This window comes from Pteropus alecto, unplaced genomic scaffold (genome assembly GCF_000325575.1).
Source record: "Pteropus alecto unplaced genomic scaffold, ASM32557v1 scaffold50, whole genome shotgun sequence".
Lineage (NCBI taxonomy): Eukaryota > Metazoa > Chordata > Mammalia > Chiroptera > Pteropodidae > Pteropus > Pteropus alecto.
In genome coordinates, this window is record NW_006431918.1 from 13,749,838 (window position 1) to 13,770,080 (window position 20,243).

Below are 20,243 nucleotides of genomic sequence, written 5' to 3' on the forward strand. Positions count from 1 at the left end.
AGCAGGTGATTTATGGAAAAAGTAGTGGAAAAGCTGACTTCTGCTTAAATATGCTGTGTTTCTAGTGAAAATACACTTTGAATAGACATTTATTTTAGATTATGGAACGTTTTGGAATAGAGCTTGAATTAGGAATGGCTGTGTAAATATGGAGAAATAAGGCTGAAAATATTGCTTGGAGACATAAATATAAGTGAGATATCTGGACAGTATTAAAAATGAAGACCAAAAGAGAGCAAAAGTAAGGCAGCATCACTGAGTTTAAGAAAACTTGGGAGACAGAAGGAAAGAGTTGAGAAAGACAATGAAAAACTCATTGTGATATTTTAACAGTGTGTTTCCTAGAGGCTATTTGGGAAATACAGTTAATCTAGTTCACTCATGGAGTGTAGGTTCATGTAGCACTTGCACGGAACCTCAAAACCAGAAAACCAAATTACTTTGTTTTCAATATTTAAATATATAGAAAAATTTATTAGCTGCAATTCAAATGGTATTTATCATAGTGATTTATTCTGCTGCCATTTAAAATCAAAATGAAATAACAACAGTAAAATTGGAGCTTAGTTTAACTTAGAAAGCTAAAACTTCATCACTGAGAATTGCACTGAAGCCAGAGGAGAGAATGTGGCCCCATTTATATGTTCCAAGTTCAGACATTTTCCTTATCAAATCTAAAGGCCTGCGTCATAATGCACTTTATCCTTAAATCTCAACAGAGTTTACCTGACTGTTTTTATAAAAGTTAGAGGTTCAACATACCATTTATTTTTTCGGTCTAGAATACCCTTCATTCAACTTCATAAAGAATTCTGGAATAAATACTGTGAATGCTTGCTTTGGGGGGTAAACAAATTGTGTTAGTTTCATTTATTTCTCTCTTATTCTAATACTCATTTTTTTTTTACTCTCAAGTTCAGCCAGAAAATATTGGCTAATTACCATGACAAATTTGCTTCTCCAAAATTCACATCAGTAGAGACTTAATAAAATATCAATAAAAATATTAACTCATATATGCTACAGAATTCTGCAATGAAGCTATGTTTTTCATAAAATGCTTTATTTAATCTTTAAAATAGTATGTAGTTTTCATGTGCTGTTGTTTCTAATAATATGTAAAATTGAGAGACGATCCTAGTGAAGATAAGCTAAATATTAAAATGATCACTAACAAATATTAGATTGTTATTAGTGTCTGAAGTTCAGGATCCAGTACATAGTCCTTTTTTTTTTTTTTTTTTTTTTTGTAAATTGGCTGAAGGAAGTAAAACATAAGGCTATCTTTCCAAAAGACAACTTTTCAATGATATCACAGTTTTATTTATAAATGCATCTTGTTTATTTGCTTCAGAAACAGCTAATCTATAAGGGAAGGAAACACAGCTATATTATGACTTAGACTATGCCCCTAAGGAATTTAACAGGACAAATCAATGTACAGATGTACAGTAATCGGGGTAAAAACAACAACAACAACAAAACCCTAAAGATTTAATTCCTAGCCTTTAATTTTTGCCATAAGAAAAATTTCTAAATGGGCTATTTTTCCCTAGGTGAAAAAGAGAACTGGAAGATTAATCTTGGAAGAATATTGAATGATAATTTCTTGGAGTCATACTAAAGCGTTGTTGTTTATTAAAAGACAAAGATGCTATAGGATACATAAATTATCACTATATTTATGAAGGGTCTAATTATGTATTTCATATCTAAAGAGAAATGTAGGTAATGAGGAAGACACCACCAGTGTGAGAAAGTTAAAGAAATTTTAATTATTCAGGTTGGAAAGGAAAATATAAGGAAATAATTGGTGAAGAAAGGACTCTTTTTCCACAAAGAACAGCCTAAATCCTTAAAGTTACAAAAAAAATATTTTTAAGTGTCAATTTGAAAAAAAAATTCTGACCAAAATTAAAAAAAAACTTTAAAAATATACTTTCATGGGGTTTTGGGATAAACATATCTAAGGATGGATGGGATGTTTTTGCTTTTTAAATTTTTTATATTAATTTCCAAATTACATTTGATATGACTCAGACTGGTTACTCTGGAATTTATGCTAAGACTTAGTTAAGGCAAAAGATAGGAGTCAGGCAATGATTTTTCACAAGTATTTCCTAATAATCTCTACTGTTATTCAAGCTATTTTATAATTTAAACAGTGTGGATATTAATCAAAATAATACTTTGCTTTTTGTTTGACTAGTCAGAAATACAGACAGTTCTTGTTTTCTGAATGTTTATTACCTAAACCTCTGCAGTTACAATGTTGATTAGAAAGCAGGTTTTTCCAAGATAAAAATATTCACTAATGAACTAGCTGCTTATAAATCAGTCCCCACTTAAACATTACATATTCGATCCTACTTAATGCCATGACTATTCTCTCCCAATCTGCCAATTATCAGATATTCTAAACATATGACAATATAATAAAAACATAATATAGTTACAAGTCTTAGAAAAGATTATGTCACAATAATTTTGTATCCATTACACATATTATCATTTTAATCTTAACCACAATTTAATGAGATAGGTTTTATTTCCATTTTAAATATCAACAAATTAAGGTGTAGAAAGATTAAGTGACTTTCTCAAAGTTACAAAGCTAGGAAGTTAACAGAGCAAACCCCTATGTATTAATAACTCACAAACTTATAGCAAGCATCATTTTAAAATCTATCCGATGATTTCGAAATATTTATAAATTATGACTCTGATATTCTTAAATTAGCTCTATCAGTTAAATATACCCAGTAATTTCACTTGTTTTCTCATATGAAAAGAGTTCCCTCCTCTGCCTATTTCCTCCCCGTGGCTGTCTATCCATGTATTAAAATTGGCCTAAACCAAGATATGCAGAGCTGGTCACCCTTTCTTGGTGATAGTGCCAATCATTCTGTGATTGCCATCTAGCAACACTCATACACGAGAGGCAGCTGCAAAGAACTCTTGACTGAGACCACAGCTACAGTTAGCTAAGTACCACAGTGGGATTCTATGTGCCCCATTCCACATTTACCCCATTCATTCACTTGACTAAATGCAAAGTATTTCGTCTTTGCTCCAGTTAAATAGCATATCGCTAGATTCAGTCTATAATCCTAACTTGATGATCCATATCTTTCCTAGTTAATCATCCAGAAAACTCAACAACATACCTTTCTGCACTGCCGAAAGGGCAGCCCTGAAAAAATTCTGCAACAATGCACCAGAAGTATTCTTCTTGATTGATTACTACTGAAAAAAATGAACAATTGCTCTTTAAATTAGTTATAAATCACGTAAACATATTATTATTAACAATATTTTGAAGTCCTTGTTTGTAAGGATAATATTAGAATCCATCAGATATCTTCCTGAAAACACTATTTATAGTTTCCCTTAATATCCCAATATACTTTGTAATAAGATCATGAATGTTTTCTGTGATCCTTCCATTTGCTATTTACTGCTCAGAGATGTCAATGTTTTCTTTCTTCCTTAATTCATTCCCCAAATAACAACCAGTTCCCCCAACCCTCATACTCCAAATGACCCTTCCAGAAATGGCCCCAGTGCCCAATTTCAATAATTCCTTAAACTGTGCAGTGTGTTGCTGCTCCCTATATAAGAGAACAAATTCTGGAAAATTCATTATAACTCTAAATTCTTCATTAAAAAACAACATAAACTATGCCAATCCATTAATTTTCCAGGCTCAGTTTTCTCTTTTATAAGATAAGTGAGCTACATAATCTTACAAAGTTTCCCTCAACTCTAGGATTCCATAAATTTTTTGAATATACAAGATCATAAATCTGACATGTAAAATGAAGTACTTAGCATTAGAAACCATGGCATATCTACGAAAAGGATCAAGAGGAAAACAAAATGCAAGAAGTAAACATAATGTCATGAATTATCTATAATGAAGATCAAGAAGCAACCAACTAGAAAACAAAAAGATAAAGATAAGGAAAAAATAAGTAATGAAAGTTTGGAGAAAATAATATATTTTAAAAAGACACATAAGAGTGTGATTAAAGAGTTTACGTTAATAAATTGGTGAAATGGACTTTAAAAGTATTTTAACACAATTCTGAACTAAAAACCTGGAAACTGTGAGTAGGGATGATGATGGCCATGGCTGCTAAATTAATACCTTTTCTTCTGGGGCAGCTATGCTCATAGAGTCCTGAATGGACTCGCTTTTGTGGTTAAGTATTCTGCTCACATTCCAGGAATTTTTAAAGATATTTATAGAATGTCTAGTCAAATTTCCAGGATCTCAGAAATCCTAAATGTCCTGTTTTTTCACAATATATCCCTCCTGTAGTCTCTGGTTCCTAGGAATATTTTGATTTTTCTGAATCTGTGTCAGGGTAGAAAGAAAAGTTTAGATGCAGATCTAAAAAAAAAAAAAAAAAATGAAAGAAAAGAAAATTGTTAAAAAAAATGATGCTAACAAATTTTTAGCACTTGGCGGAGTAAGGAATATTTATACCACTCCCCAGTCCTGCAAGAGAACTGTTGATTTAAAATAATTATAATAATTATAATGAATTCATAAATGCGAAGGTTTTCTGCAACATTCCCTTTATAAATTAGTATGGTACAAATACACCATCCGAGGAAGTTAAAATATTTTCTAGAAATAGTGACTTTTTTCCTAGGTCACCAATATTCTCATGAATTTTTTGAATGTTGCTATTTTGGACCTGCTGGATGATATCTGTGAGTACTCTGGGCACGGACAATGGTTAACACTCTCCTTTGTTTTCCTACCATCCTCAACCTAATTACAATCACTGTTTCTGTCATTTCTATTAGAAAATAGCCTTAATTATATCCCTTGAATGCAAAAACTCTCTGTTCCTAGAGTTAGTTATGGATTAGAACACAAAAAAAATATCTTGATTGTATGGATTGCAATACAATTGAACTATTTAACAAGCAATTTTGTTAAATATTTAACAAATATTCTCTAAAATAATATAGGGATAATTCAAACTGAGTTAATTATCTTCTATCTGTGCTAATTGTCTTTGAGCACTTTAATGAATTTCCTGCAGAGACAGACATTTTATAATATTTCACCTTGAAGAGAAATTTATAATTTTATTCTCTGGTGTTTATCCAGTCATATTAAAATTTCTTCTGTTTCATAATGATACTCTTCAGATGCTTCTGGAAATAAGAATTTGAAGTGATCTTCTCACTAATATCGCTAGGGACTTCCTTCCCTAGAATTAGCTTAGTTTTTGATTCTTGTAAATTATTAGTTATACTGAAATAGCAGACATCAAAAAACCTTGAGACCAATCAAAAGATTATTATAATGCCTCTTATTCTCTACTCAAAACATCACATAACCTTTAGATATTGCCAAGCTGATGTTGGCTCATAGAGTCTGTTTGTTATAGCTTGAGTCTACAAAGTAAGTTATTTCATAAATGTGAGCAGATCTGAACTTCCAGCCTTCTGGTAGACAGACACAGTGTTTTTCCACGAGCAGAAATCCATCCAATCGCATACCTTTTCCTCATTAAAATAGGCTGATAATCAGTTCTTCTGAGTTTAGTTGAGATTTCTCATTAGAACTTTAAAACACTGGATGTTCAATGAGTGGTAATTTTATGAAGTTTTGAAAAATGTGAACAAGTTATTAGTGTGATTGTCATTTAAGAGGAGTAGATAGGAGTCGAAAATTATATTTCCACCATTCCTAACAGAAAGGGAGAGAAAGATTAAATCTATGGTCTGTACTGAAGTGTTTTAGGTCCTCGAAGAGAAATGTACCCAAAGTACTAGTAGAATAATAGTTATAGGTTATTTATACCAGAGAGGTTTAGAGAAAGCACAATCACTAAGAAGGTAATTTAGCAGGCCTATAATGAAAATAAAACCACATGTAACAACCACGATTATGGTAAGATTATTCAAATTAAATGCACAAACTATAAATAAAAATGTTCTGTTTAAATAATTTTGACGTAGCAGTTGTTTCTTGTCAGGTCAATAAAACTTACTTGAGTAATATTTCTCCTGGCAATAATCAGCAAGCATGTGCCAAGTCTGAGCATATTCTTCCTTTTGTTTTTAAAAATTCCAGCTGCTAGTTAAAAACATAAGCATTTGCAAGCTGGGTCAAACTTAGAAATCTTAGTCTCTCTCTCAAGCTGGGTCAAATATGATTCTAGTTCACTTTTAAAATTAAATGTGAATCTATAATTTATTAATAAATTTCAAAACTCATTTTGAACATCAATATTTTTTCAGCCTGCATTCTCCCTTCAAATAAGTATTTTTTATAGCATAATATTCATGGTATAAAGTACTAAACAATAAGCTCTTTTTTCTTATGTATTTTTTAAAATATCAAGGATCATTTGATTTTAAAAATGATAATATAATACATTTGAATGACATCTTCAAAATCAGCATGTTTGTACTGGAAAATTTGAATAATATGCTTTTACCTCAACTAACAATCTTCTTCACTAGTGTTATCCGCTTTCAAGTTTGCTTCATAACCCTTCTCTGTGTGTGTATACACACACTGAATGTATGATTATAAGTATAAAAGACATTTCAAAACTAAAAATACAGATAATTAAAAAATAATATTTTGTAGTGAACATATTAACATTGCCATTTTACTTCAGATTTAGTTTTTATTTCTAGTCTGATGGATGTGAAATTGTATCTCATTGTATCTTTATGTCCCTGAAGTTGAGCTATCTTTATTCTGCATACTTCATGACTATTGCTGTTTCTTTTTTGTCTATATTGTCTGTTTTAATCTCTGATTTTTATGATATTAACTTTTAATTTTTATTTATATGTGTTATTCTGTATATGTTCTTGATATTTTAACTTTATATCTTTCATAGTCCAGAATGTTTTAAATATGTATGTGCATATATACATATTAAAATCTATCTTTTTCTTAATAAACAATGCCTTTTACATGCCAAAAATACAAAACTATTATGTGCTTTAACCTCAAAATTTTATAGCACAGGTTGTGCCTACATTTTAAATACAAGTAGATTGTATTTTTGTGTTACTCTTTTTCTAAATAGATAGACATTTTTCTATTATTATTTATTAAAGTTTTTATATATGAGTCTGATACTGGACTTTGTTCTGTACCCTTTGTCTTATTGGTACCAAGGCTCTATACCTGAGGCCACTTGAACACCATAGCTTTGTTTATATATTTTGTCCTCTGTTAGGCGAGTCTGCTTCCTGACATTTTATTTTTCAAAACTGCCCTCACTATGCATATACTTTTACATTTCAGATTAATTTCCAGTTGAAAATTACATTAGGATTTTTATTTCAATTGCATTGATCAATTATGAGAGAATAACATTTTCACAACAGAGTCCTTCTGCCCAAGACCACAGCATGTCTCTATCTTTATTGCAATCTTATTTTCTTTCAATAATGTTTAATTATTTAATTTTTACATTTCTTTCTAAGCTCATGACTATACATATTATATTTTTTGCTGACATTGAGAATAAAAATTTCGTTCATATTAATCTTAAAACGTGCAACATTTAAAATTCATTTTTCTAATAGATATTATATTGGTTTTTATCTTAGTTATCCAGAGATGAGAAGGGGTGGAAATGCCTATAGTGGATAAAATCATGAGGCAGGAAAGACAGCAAATGGAACAAAATGGGGGATCTCCAGTGCAAATATTAAGGAGCAGAAGTTCTTCTCAAATGAGTGAGCAATGTTCAGAGGAGGCAGAGAGTCTGTCTAGGTGCCTTGAGGACACTTACCCTCACCTGTTTAGAATTCAGTGGACGAAGACAGTGCAACAGAATGATAAAAGCTTCAGAGAGGTTAGAGAGATTTGGGAAACAGATGTCCTGTGTCATATTTCCCTCTAGGAATTTCTTTTTTTTTTAAATTAATTAATTAATTAACTTATTTTTATGGTGACATTGGTTAACAAAATCCAATACGTTTCAGCTGTACACTCCAACAGTAAGGCATATATATATTTACACTTCTTCCAAGAATTCCGAGAGAGGTCCACCTTGGGTAGCCCCAGCCAACATAGGCAGCCATAACAAACAAAAACTATCAGTGTGGCATATTTAGATACAGGGGTAGGCAGATGACAGAAGGTAGGTAGGTAGGTAGGTAGGTAGGTAAATAAGCTAAAGCAGTACTTGCTCTTTTTGTTGTTGTTATAGCTGTTATTACTTGAAAGAGATCTAGAAGTCCCCACATAGTCCATGAATATGTCATGTTGCTGGATATCCCAATTTCCAATTGATCTACCATAGGGTTTACAATAAAGTTGTTCCCATATCCTTTTATTTGGGGAGTGTAAAAACTTAAAACAATGACCGAAGGCTATGTATGTGAAGAGAAGGAGTAGTTAGTTGAAGGGTCTGGCTGAACCTTTATATCACTGCTGATACACCTTGGCAACAAAGGAAAAGATCAGAGCACAGCGATGCCAAGAGAACAGACCATGAATTTTACCAGCCTCAGGCTTTGTTTCATACAAGAATACAACTCCCGACCAGTGGCCAAATATCCTGCAGCAGAGGGTACAAAGGACCAGCAAAACCACACAGATTTGAGTGACCTTCCACTCATTTTTCTTTGTTGCCATGAGAGTAGTTAAGCTTGTCCCTGTCATCAGGATGACCATATCATTTATCATCAAAATGGGGACACTTTTGAGAACAAAGTAAGGGCGCCACAGATATTTAAATTATTATAGTGTGTAATATTTATTAATTAACTGACAGGTTTTTTTTTAGGTTAGTGGATGAATAAAATAGTTCTAAACTATTTTTTTAAATATAATCCTTTCTAAAGAAATATATGCAGGTATATGAAAGCAAATCAAAATAATTTGAAATTATCTTTAAAGTTGTAATTTTGGTACTAAATCTGAAATTGTTGACACTGTCAGTTGACTCTACTGAATAGACTGTCAGTTTTTTTTACTGAGAGAATAATTTCTATATAGTTGAGATAACTAAAATACTTGATCATTTCAGAGCTTGATTTTACTTTCTTTTGTATTGAAGTGAGTAACTATTTCAGCTCATATATTTCTACAGATGTTGCCTTCATCTTGAATAACAGTGCCTTTTATCAACAACTATGTTTATAGGACAAAGTCAAATTAGTTGCTTCTGTTTAGGAATCTTTTTAAAATTCTTTGCCTAATTTAAGTGCTGGAAAATATGCCTTCTTAATTCTATTCCATATAAATTATCCAATTAAAAACAAGTGGTCCATCGATATAATCTTCCCCTAAGCTAAGACTCCAAAGTACTGATATCAAATTAAAAAAATAAATATCGTATATTGTTTGAGACCTCATTGCTTCTCTCTTTCTATTGTAGGCATTAATCCCAAAGTGTTCCTGTTTAGGAACTTCACTTTTATATTCCTATTTGTTAAAAAGCTTCAGAATATAGAATTTTAGTTCTCCAATTGTAAAATAATTTGATTTAATATTTCCAACTAACTATGAACAAATGCAACTAAAATTTAGAAGACTAATTTATCAAAAGTTCAATACCATTGCAGAACATATAAGTTGATTTACAAAGTAGTCCTTCACATGTTCAAACTTTTAAAAACTTTAACTGATGACAAGCAGTAAATAGAGAAAACATGTTGTGCCATGATGAAATATAATTTTAATTCAACCTCAACTTTGTTACACACAAAAAATTATAGTTCGGTTTCTGCGTTTACATAAACAAGTTATAATTTTAACAACTACAGCTTTTCGATTAATAGAACGTGACAGAGTTTATGAATGTAAAATAACTCACATATGCATCACCAATTCCAAGAACACTGCAGTTCTATAGATTTCTTAATTTAGTAAGAACGTAGTTTTTATCACAATGACGAGTTCTAACAAATATTTTATTCAACTCCATCACAAACGAGTGACATTTATTTTCAAGGTTGAACTTTTTAAATGAATTTAAGAGAGACTTTACAATAGAATTTACAAGGACAGCACATATTTCATCTTCAACAAATGTATTTCTAAAAGTTTTGCTTTGATTACAGAATTGAATGTAAAAATTAAACGCGCTTAAAATTAATTAATTTTCTCTTTGAAGCAAGAAATGAGACTGAAACAAACCTAACATCATTTAATTGCTTGCAAATTTCCTGTTGTGCACTTTTCCAAGAAAACTTGGTATAAAAAAAAGGGAAATTAATTCAGAAAACAATCATTTGATCTAAATAAAAACCATTTCTCATAAAGTGTTATGTAAATGCTCCCCCTGCAAATGCACATATCAAATGATCATCTTTTGGCAATATTCTTAAAAGGACTGTAACTTCTGAAATAAATGCTGGTGTGTTTTTAGTTCTTTTGTGTCTTGTGACTTTATGTGGACAATGATATTTCTGTGGCCCCTTTGGTGAATGTTAAAAATAAACTACATTTTGTTTAAGTTGCACATTCACCATTGACTTTCTTGTGACATGGAAATTCTGTGCTTAATTTTTTAGTAAATATTGAACTTTCATTTCTTTTAGCCCATTGCCACTAGAGGGGTTTATTATAAAATATGAATATTGCTAATAATAAAATAAACCAATGTTTCAAAGAATTCAGATTGCTTTCTATATGGCCTATAGCAGCATTGCTTAGCTTTCGTTTACAACTGAAGTATAATTTTCTATGACATTTGATACTTCACAGATGTCACATGTTTGTACACCAAGTGGCCAGCAGGGGGAACAAAGTTGAAAACTGTCACTACTCAGATTAGGAGTTAGCAGCGCTTGAAAGGGTCTGGTAAAGACAGATAGATCATTGCTGATGTTCCCTGTTTTACAGATTTAGCTTAACATTTAAATAGTAAAATAGTTTCATACTCTCTTATATATATCATGGAAGAATCTAGAAGTAAAATGGAAGACCTACCAAACCAATAATGATGTATTTTAAAGCAATGTTTAGTAATAGTACTCAATCTAAAAAAGAAAAATCTGGAACAAGTGCTAAATCAGAGGGGACATGAGGGAAAAAGGAGTAATCTAGGGATGTCTTGGCAAACCAAGATGGATGGGTAGCTTTCTTATAACCAAGTGATTTCTTACCTAGGAGAAAGGAAGGAAAAGAGAAATCCTGAATGATTGAATACTTTCTCTTAAGACTAAGCTCCCAGAAAGAGATGGTCATCTTTAATTTGGTAAAATTTCTCAAGTCCACCCTAATTAGAGGGAATGGAGGTGTCATATTTGGATACAAACAGCTATAAAGAGTTGAAAACAAATGCCCCAGTATTTTTCACATCTGAATATAGTAAACATTTATTTCAATCCTGCTACACGTGAGTAATTGTTACTCATCCTATGGTCATCCCTTTGAAAGAGTTTCTCTGATACTCCTGCTCTCATCCCTCAGCTTTAGCTTAGAACCCTTTTCCTGTACTCTCATAGACCTCTCTGCTTACCTCTGTAAGGCGCTTCACAATCTGTCGGTTTATCCACTTTTATCGTCAGCTGCCGCTGTGCTATGAGCATCTTGACCGGAGCCACATCATTTGTAGTTTTAGCACCTTACATAGGTACTTATAGAGAGTAGGCACTCAGTAATTATTTATTCAAATTAACAAATCAGGAAAATTAATTCTAAAGCAACATTTCAGTAATAAGATTTTTTTTCTTGTGTGTCATATTTGAATGTTTTTATCGACGAGATCTGTTAAAGAGACTTTATTTTTTAGAGCAGTTTTAGTTCCACAGCAAAATTGAATAAAAAATACAGGTTTCCCATACACATTCCTGCCCCCCACACATGCACAGCTTCTCTCAATATCAGTCCCTCTGACCGAGTGGTGCATTTATTACAACCCATGAATCTACATTAGGGTTCCCTCTTGCTGGTGTACATTCTCTGAGTTTTGACAGATATATAATAACATGTATCCCATTACAGTATCATACAAAATAGTTTTGCTGCCCTAAATATCTGTTGTGCTCTGCCTGTTCTTTCTCCCCCTACTCTAAACCCCTGGTAACTGTTGACTTTTAGTGCTGCTACACTTTTGCCTTTTTCAGAATGTCATGTAATAGCAGTCAGTATGTAACTTTTTCAGATTGGCTTCTTTCACTTAGCAATATGCATTTGTTTCTTCCACGTCTTTACATGACTTGCTAGCTCATTTCTTTTTAGTGCTGAATAATATTCCATCATCTGGATGTGTCATAGCTTATTTATCCTTTTACCTACTGAAGGACATCTTGGTTGTTCCAAGTTTCGGCAATTATATATAAAGCTGCTATAGATAACTGTGTGCAGGTTTTTGTGTGAACATGTTTTCAAATCATTTGGGTGAATACTAAACAGTGTGATTGCTGGATTTTTATGGTAAGAGTGTGTTTACTTTTATAAGAAAGTACCAAACTGTTTTTCAAAGCTACTGTGCCATTTTTGCATTCCCACCAGCAATGAAAGAGTTCTTTTGCTCCATGTTCTTCTCAGTACGTGGTGTTGTCGATGCTCTGGATTTTGACCATCATAATATGTATGCAGTGGTATCTTATTGTTTTAATTTGCAATTCCTAGTAACATATAAGAATTTTTAAAATATGATTATGTATTATCATATGTTATCTTATAGACAAGCATCACCCCATATCTTATGTTTAATTAGAAATGGAAAAAAAAACTTATCTAATGACGTGAGAGGGAAGTGAGAAATTGGGAATTTGGATGCTTTTTTGCAAATAGCCCAAGGAATATCTCAAAGAAAAAATAACAATTCTTTACTTTCAAATATTGTAGCCTTCTACAGCATATTAATTTAACTCATTTTTGTGCTTAAAATTATGATTGATTATTTAAATATATATCAGAAATGTATTTTTCTAAGATATTTGCATGCATATGTACATATTTTTTTAAAGATTCTAAATATGTACATATTTTTTTAAAGATTCTAAATAAATCCGTGTCAAGCTCATCACTCACCAAGGCTGATAAGTTCAATATTATAAATTCTTCAGGATACTCTCTCCCACATAGGGTTATAAAATAGTGTCTGGGTCTATGGGAGTCTTGAATCAAAATCTGTCAGGCTATATAGACACGCTGCTGCTTCTACTTATGAGTATCGGTCACTACCAAATGCTGATCATTGGCTAGCGTTCTGGCATTGCCCACTCTAAATTAGCTCCAGAGAGATCACTCAAGAAGTTCAGGCTCCAGAAGCCTTTTCTGTATCTCTCAAAATTACATCTACATCCTATTTTCCAGCCTCACAGATATCACACTGCTGTGGTCCATTCGATATTCTACCACCTTAACAAGGCTATGTGAAATTAGCACAGGTTTTTAATGTTTATCTACTTCGATGTCTTTCTAGACTTTATCTTGATTCCTTTGATCAGTCTTTCTGTTTCTATAAGAGTACCAAGTGTTTTTTTTTTCTTTTTCTATAGTGCATTTTAATTGGATTGATTTGTAAAACTATATTCGATTATATCATAAAATCAGAGGACTGGCTGGAAAATGCTTTGGAGTTCATCTATTTTAACTAACACAATAATGTGTGTTTCCTGTAACTTTCCTGGCAAATGATTTCCCAGCCTCTGCTTGAGAGAAACTTGTTATCTTACCAAATCCACTCACAATTTTTTTAGAACATTGTAATCACATTTAGCTGAAATGTGCCTTTTTGAACTTCCTATTCTGTTTATTACTTTTCTGTCTTCACCTTTATTTTTCCAAGGCATTCTCTAAGATTCTTCTTATAGCTTTTAAAAAAAACATATTATTGCTCTTGATAATTTTGGATTTTCTGTAATTCTAATATCATCTGTATCTAGGTGACTCTCAAACCTGTATTTTTGATGCTGATCTCATTTTCAACATACAGGTCTGTGATTTCAACAATTTTCAACATAAAAGTTAATGTTCAGACTTGTTAGCACCAACATCTGCATCTCCTACCAGCATCTAAAATAAACTCATCACACACACACACACACGCACGCACACACACACACACACACCTTCCTCTTTTTTCCCTTCTCTATTTATAATTTAAGTATTCAAGCCCCTGCTACATGCCCTATGCTATTTTAGATACTAGAAAATATGTCAGTGACGAAAACAGAATGATCTCTGCTTTTATGAAGTTTAAATTCTAGAGGCTAAGTAGAAAAATAAAATTAAAACTTGATCAAGATATATACCATGTCAGATAAAGATAAGTTCTATGGAAAAAATAAAAAGGAAAGGGCAATTATAGATTGATTGGAGAAAAAGTGTTTTATAAGATGAGAAGCCTACTTTAATGACATGAGATATAAGCATACTGTGGCATAGCTATATGTCAGTGACTCAGACTTGAAACTTTGAGAATTTCTTTAACTTCTTTTTTCCCTTAAATATATATTTAATTATTTTCCAATTTTGACAAAAAATTTAAATTAAATGATTTTTTAAGAAAGTTTATTTGCATTCTTGGGAAGGCAAAGAAAAAAGCTCTCATTCTTTTGGAATGGTCCATCAGCAATGTAAATTAGAGGCAATATTTCAGTAAATTACAATCCCCATTTTAGCACAAATTGGTTAAGGAATTTTCTTCTAGCTTATTTTTGTTCTGATTTATAAACCCTTTAAAAATATTGATCTATCTTATTGTGGTAAGAACACTTAGCATGAGTTCTACACTCTTAATTTTTAGTGTGCAATACGTTACGTTGACTGTAAATACAATGTTGTACAGCAGATCTTTAGGGCTTATTCATCTGTTTGACTAAAACTTTTTGCTTGTTGATTAGTAATTCTCTTTTTTATTTCCCCCAGCTCCTAAACCACTACTGCAACTCTCTGATTCTATGAATTTGACTACTTTAGATACCCTGAATAAGTGAAATCAAGCACTATTCATCTTACTATGACTGCTTTATTTCACTTAGCATGTCCTCAAGGTTTATCCTTTTTATCACAAAAATTAAAGGTGGTTCTCTACCATGTGATCTAGTAATTCTACTTCTGTGTATTTATCCAAAAGCATTGAAATCAGGATCGCAAAGAAATGTTAGCATTCCTATGTTTATTGCAGCACTACTTACAATAGCCAAGATGTGGAAACAATCTACATGTTCATTGACAGATGAATGGATAAAGAAAATGTGGTGGATACATACAATACAATATAATTCAGCTTTTTAAATAAGGACATTCTATAATCTACAAAAAAAAAAAAATCCCCAAACATAAAAAAACTCTTTAGTTTCTGAAAGTGATAGTTCCTTAAAGGTTAGTTGCAAAGTAAAATTGGAAACCATATCAATGGACTCTTCATACTTTTGTAATCTTGAACTTTGAATGAACATTTTACCTATGCACGATATTTAACATTACTTTGGCTATTTGGAAAGGAGTAGCTTAATGAATTATTAAGATTTTCTTAAATTGATATATGTCATTGTACAATACTGAAAGGTCACATTTGTTAATATTACCGTCAAATTAATCAAAAAATATTTAAGTATTGAGGTAATAACTTTTTCAAAATTCTAATTATGACTCAAAAGATCAAAATCTATCATTGACGACAAATATTATTAGTTTTTTCCTTAGACAGGATTCACTCACTTCTTTTATTTTTAAGAAAATGGCCTCCATATACCTAATTATAATAACCATAGTTTGCCAAACATCTTTTTCTCAAGTAAAAAAGGTGTTTCAAGAAAAACCAGCTGGTTTAACTTGCAAATCAGTCATGCCAGAGCTTTTCCTTAAAAGAATCATCAAATTGCAGTATGCAACTGAACGTGCTTTGACACACAGAATAGTAAAAGGATGTTTATAGAAAGGTCAAAATTTAATAAAATTATCCATCAAAAATCAAGAACATTCTTAAATAAAAGTGGCATTGCTCCTACTGCGAGATACAGCAGTAAAGGATACAATCACAGCCAGCAGTTTGGTGACAATGCTTTTAATTATGCAAAAGCAGTAGTTTTACCTGCTGTTGTTTTTTTCGCCATTTGGATAAATGTCAACACAGTGAAAAAGGCAAATAATGTCTTGTGATTATGAAAACAGTTTGGCCTTGTGAATCCCATGAAAGGATCCTGCTGGAGTAATGTTTCTAAAGCACAATTTTTGTCACATTGCTCCTTTGCTCAAAAGATTGAGATGTTTATCATTGTCCACAGAGAATTTAAAAAATAGAACTTTTCAGCCTGGAATTTAAACTTTATACAAACTTACATTAATTTATCTTTTCATTCCATATCTTCTTCATGCAGACTGGTTTTATACAGATGAAGTTATTGCCATTGCTATTATAAACCATGGGAGTTTGCAGTTTCTTTCAACTGATTATATTATTTTCTTTGCCAGAGGGCCTCACCTTCACTCACATTCTTTAGGTGCAGATCCTGCCTTTTTTCAAGGTTCAACTCAAATGAGGCCTAGCGGATATCATAGGTCCCTCTCCTGAATGCATACACCACTTTGTACCTCTCCCATGTCACTTATTTTTTGCCTGGTGATAACACCTTACATTCCCTGAAACCCAGCAGTATGTATTACATACAGTCAGTGCTCAATAAATACTTGAAGAAACAAGCGTTTGGTTGTATTGAGTCGTTTGTTTACAGGTTCCACTGCAGCTACCATTGTTGCAGAAATTAGAGTTAATGTCTTCGTTCCCTGAATAAAGTACTTTTTGTTGAGAAGCTTATTACATTATTACACTACAAGGCAATTCAACTCACAACCTTTGATCTCATTAGCCAGTCTGTTCTATTTAACATTCTCAGACCTGTATAAAGCATAGGGAAGGTTGGTAGACCTTTATACAAGTCTTTAAAACACTGTGAGCTATGTAGAAGAGTATTGATTTTTTTTTTAAAGTTATATTTGAAGGTTTATTGAGGCAAAATAACCATTTAGTTATTTTCCTTGAACATCCAGTAAGTTACTCAGAATAAAAGAATTACCCCCTAAACATGACACCTCACTATTTTTCTTCTGGTTTTAAACTTAGATGTTTTAGGGACTATAACGAAGTAGCATAGTTTGATTATGAAATGCCCATACCTAAATCACTTAGTGTGGATGATTACTTAACACGAGAGCAAACTAAATTTGCTGCCTATAAATTACATTAGAGAATAACTAAAGCTGTATTTGAAAGAATTTCACAGGGCTAGTTACTTTTCACAGAAGACCCTAAGAAAAATTTAGAAGGTAAAAATAAAATAAGGTTTCAGTTCATTTCTCCACTTGTCTGTCTAAATTGGGAGAAAATCTCATGTATTTGGTCTTTAGTGATTGCAGGTATGGAAGGATAGGATACATGTCTTACCTGGAAACAAATAAGGCTTGGTGCCTATTTTACTATCTTGATCCTTGAGAAATGTGTATCTATTTTCTCTCTAGGTAAAATGCTATTTATAACGTATATGTCAAAGGACTTAGGAATAAAAGTGAAAGTCCTGCATTATTAGCAGCCAAATTATTAATCAAAGGGTTCATAAACTGAATTCCAGTATAAGTAAGTCAAGCACGAGTCCTACTATGCTAAGTCCAGTGGTCTAGAGATATCCTCTATCTGTTCTGAAACCAGAATTCAGATTTTCCCGCTTCAGTCTGGATGACTTTACAACCTCTACCAAAGAGTGCTTGCTCCATAATAAACTTCCCCACTGATGATACTGTTGCTAAAATTTTGATGGCAGAATCTTATCCAGTCTAAGGAGATCCTCCAATCACTGACGCCCTTGCTACCATCATCCCCAAAGCCGGTGGGGTGGATGCTACTAGATATGCTCGAGCCAGGTGGGTGCACTTGGGCCTCTCGCTCCCACCGGAGCGAGATCATGGTTGGCTCTTTTGTGGGAGGGGGAATGGTGATCAGTTCTTCTCCCTACCCATTGCTCTGGTCGGCCTACTATGCCAGCTGATTCTGATCATTCTCATGGCTATAATATAAGCTATAGGAAAATCTGCTGGGAATAGTTCCTGTTGTTTGCTGCTTCACGGACCTAGAGCTTCTGCTTCCTTCATCTGACCACTTGACTTAGTTCAGAGGCCAGACTGTGCTTCCTCTCTTTCTACCTGCCTGGTGATTGTGCAATATAACAAATCTTCCCCACAGGTTCCACTCATTTTTGACTCTCTTTCTGCAGCAGCCTTCAGGTGTATGTTTCAACAGCTTCCCACTCAGAAGAAAGAGAGATAAAATTCTGCTTTTCTTAAGTACATCTCCTATAGAAATATGAAATTTTAATTTGCTAAAAGATGCTGACTTATTACAAAATACATTAGTTAATTCTATCCTGAATTCACTAATAGTTCGTGCAAGTGTTTCCTCCTCTACAAACTATTTTTTGTGGATTTTCTTGTATTCTCATTTTTTTCTGAATTGCAAACATTTCTATTTAAAATATCATTTGTCCATTTTGAGACTTAGAACATAAAAGCAGATACCATAAACTAAAATAGTCAATGATTAAATCAAGAAAGGTATCAGCTCCGGTACTTTCCCTGAACAGATGTTACAGTTGAGGTCATTTCCTAACCAATGACAATTTCGATTATTGTTTAAAGAGTCCTGAATATTTTGAGAGACAGTGAGGGAAAATTTAATGGATTAGAACCAAAATTAATTGTTGAATTCATCCAGTAGTTGCCTATATTAAGGAAGGAATGTATATGCATGTCCTTTATGGTTTCTATATGCATGTTATACTTATTATTAGTCAGCTACATTTTCTTACATTATTTGATGAATATTCCATATAAATAGACTTCAATAGACTTTTGTGAGATAGAATTGCGAGACAGAATAGTTAATTGATGGAGTTAAAATGTTTGATCTTCCCATTCCATATGAACTGTACGTGTAGTTTTCATTTGTTTGAATGCCTTTTTATGCTATAAATATTTCATTATATTTTGCCTAGTTGGATACACAATGAATGATCTCATTTTTGAATGGCAAGATGAGGCACCTGTGCAAGTGGCAGAAGGACTCACTCTGCCCCAGTTTCTGTTGAAGGAAGAGAAAGATTTACGATACTGCACTAAACATTACAACACAGGTAGGGCTTGGGTATTCTTCATTACACTTATAACTTGTGGTTTTATCACAGTCAGATGTTCCTTAATTATAGTGTTAAGTTAATTATTTTAACTATTTGTAGCTCAGTGTTTTTTACTGTCATAATGCAGAAAATGGATGCCTTTGGAACTTGCAGATGCTTTGACTCATTGTATATTGTTATATAATCGGTTTGTATGGGACATATTTAATTTTTTTTTTTTGTATAAAAAGCCCATAGTTACACAGTAATGATGTTTTAAAAAAGTTTCTTTAATTTCTGTGTGAGCAATAAAATATACTTTTTAACCCTTCTTTTGGGCAGTAAACATTGTGTTTGCTAACAAAATGAAAGAAATAGATTTTTGTTTTAAGGTTTCATTTGCTTCAGTTTTTCTTTTGGCCACAATTTCATGAATTTCAAGGTATTGTTACTTAAGTACCTAATATCTACCTTGACACAGTAGCCTTTTGCCTTTGAGAATAGATATCAGATATAGTTAAACATCAAGGATCGAAAGACTGAATGTGATAGTTGTACATTCATGAAATCTGTTCACTTCTCTCAACTGGAAAAGGACTATTCCCATATGTCTATTGTAACTGCCTAACTTATTCTTACAAATTCTGTTAAACTGCCCTTAGTTGAGGCATCTCTCCAGTGTAGTTAGTGCATGGCCTCTCACTAGCATCAGCTGCTGCTCTTATCATTTCATTACAGTAACTGATTCCTCTTGGGCTCTGCATTTTCCAGAACTGTGATCTGTCCTTTCCTTATACAGGGTCTCTCATCTCTTATCTCCTCAGTCAACTCATAGTATCTGGTGAACAAGTCACTGCCATTTTCTCACCCCTCACCTCCTGAGGGGTGAGGATGTTATCCTATTTAGTAAGTGGTCCAAGGTTAACATCTCGACACAAAGATAAAGGGTAGGCAGGTCAGTAGCCGTGTTCTTGTTCAATTCTCTAGGACCAGTTGCAATGATAAACAACTTTAAGAGAAACGCTGAAAAGCCTTTAGATTTGATTTCAAGTGGTGGATTCGTTTCTTCAGGCTGCTGTAACAAAGTGCCACAGACTTGGTGATGTCTCTTTTCTATCTCTCCAAAATCCTCTTCTACCTCCCCCCCTTGCTCTCTGCTCTGGCCGCAAAGGCAT

General features: G+C 32.7%; 1 protein-coding gene across 3 annotated transcripts in view; it reads left to right on the forward strand.

Moving 5' to 3' along the window:
• The window catches only part of GLRA3 (glycine receptor alpha 3), a 131,175-nt gene that overhangs the window by 78,086 nt on the left and 32,846 nt on the right, over positions 1–20,243 (forward strand). For all 3 annotated transcript variants that reach the window (XM_006906307.1, XM_015600699.1, XM_015600700.1), the window contains one exon: positions 18,949–19,086. In XM_006906307.1, coding sequence (XP_006906369.2) covers positions 18,949–19,086 — 138 coding nt within the window. The remainder of the gene's footprint in view (positions 1–18,948; positions 19,087–20,243) is intronic.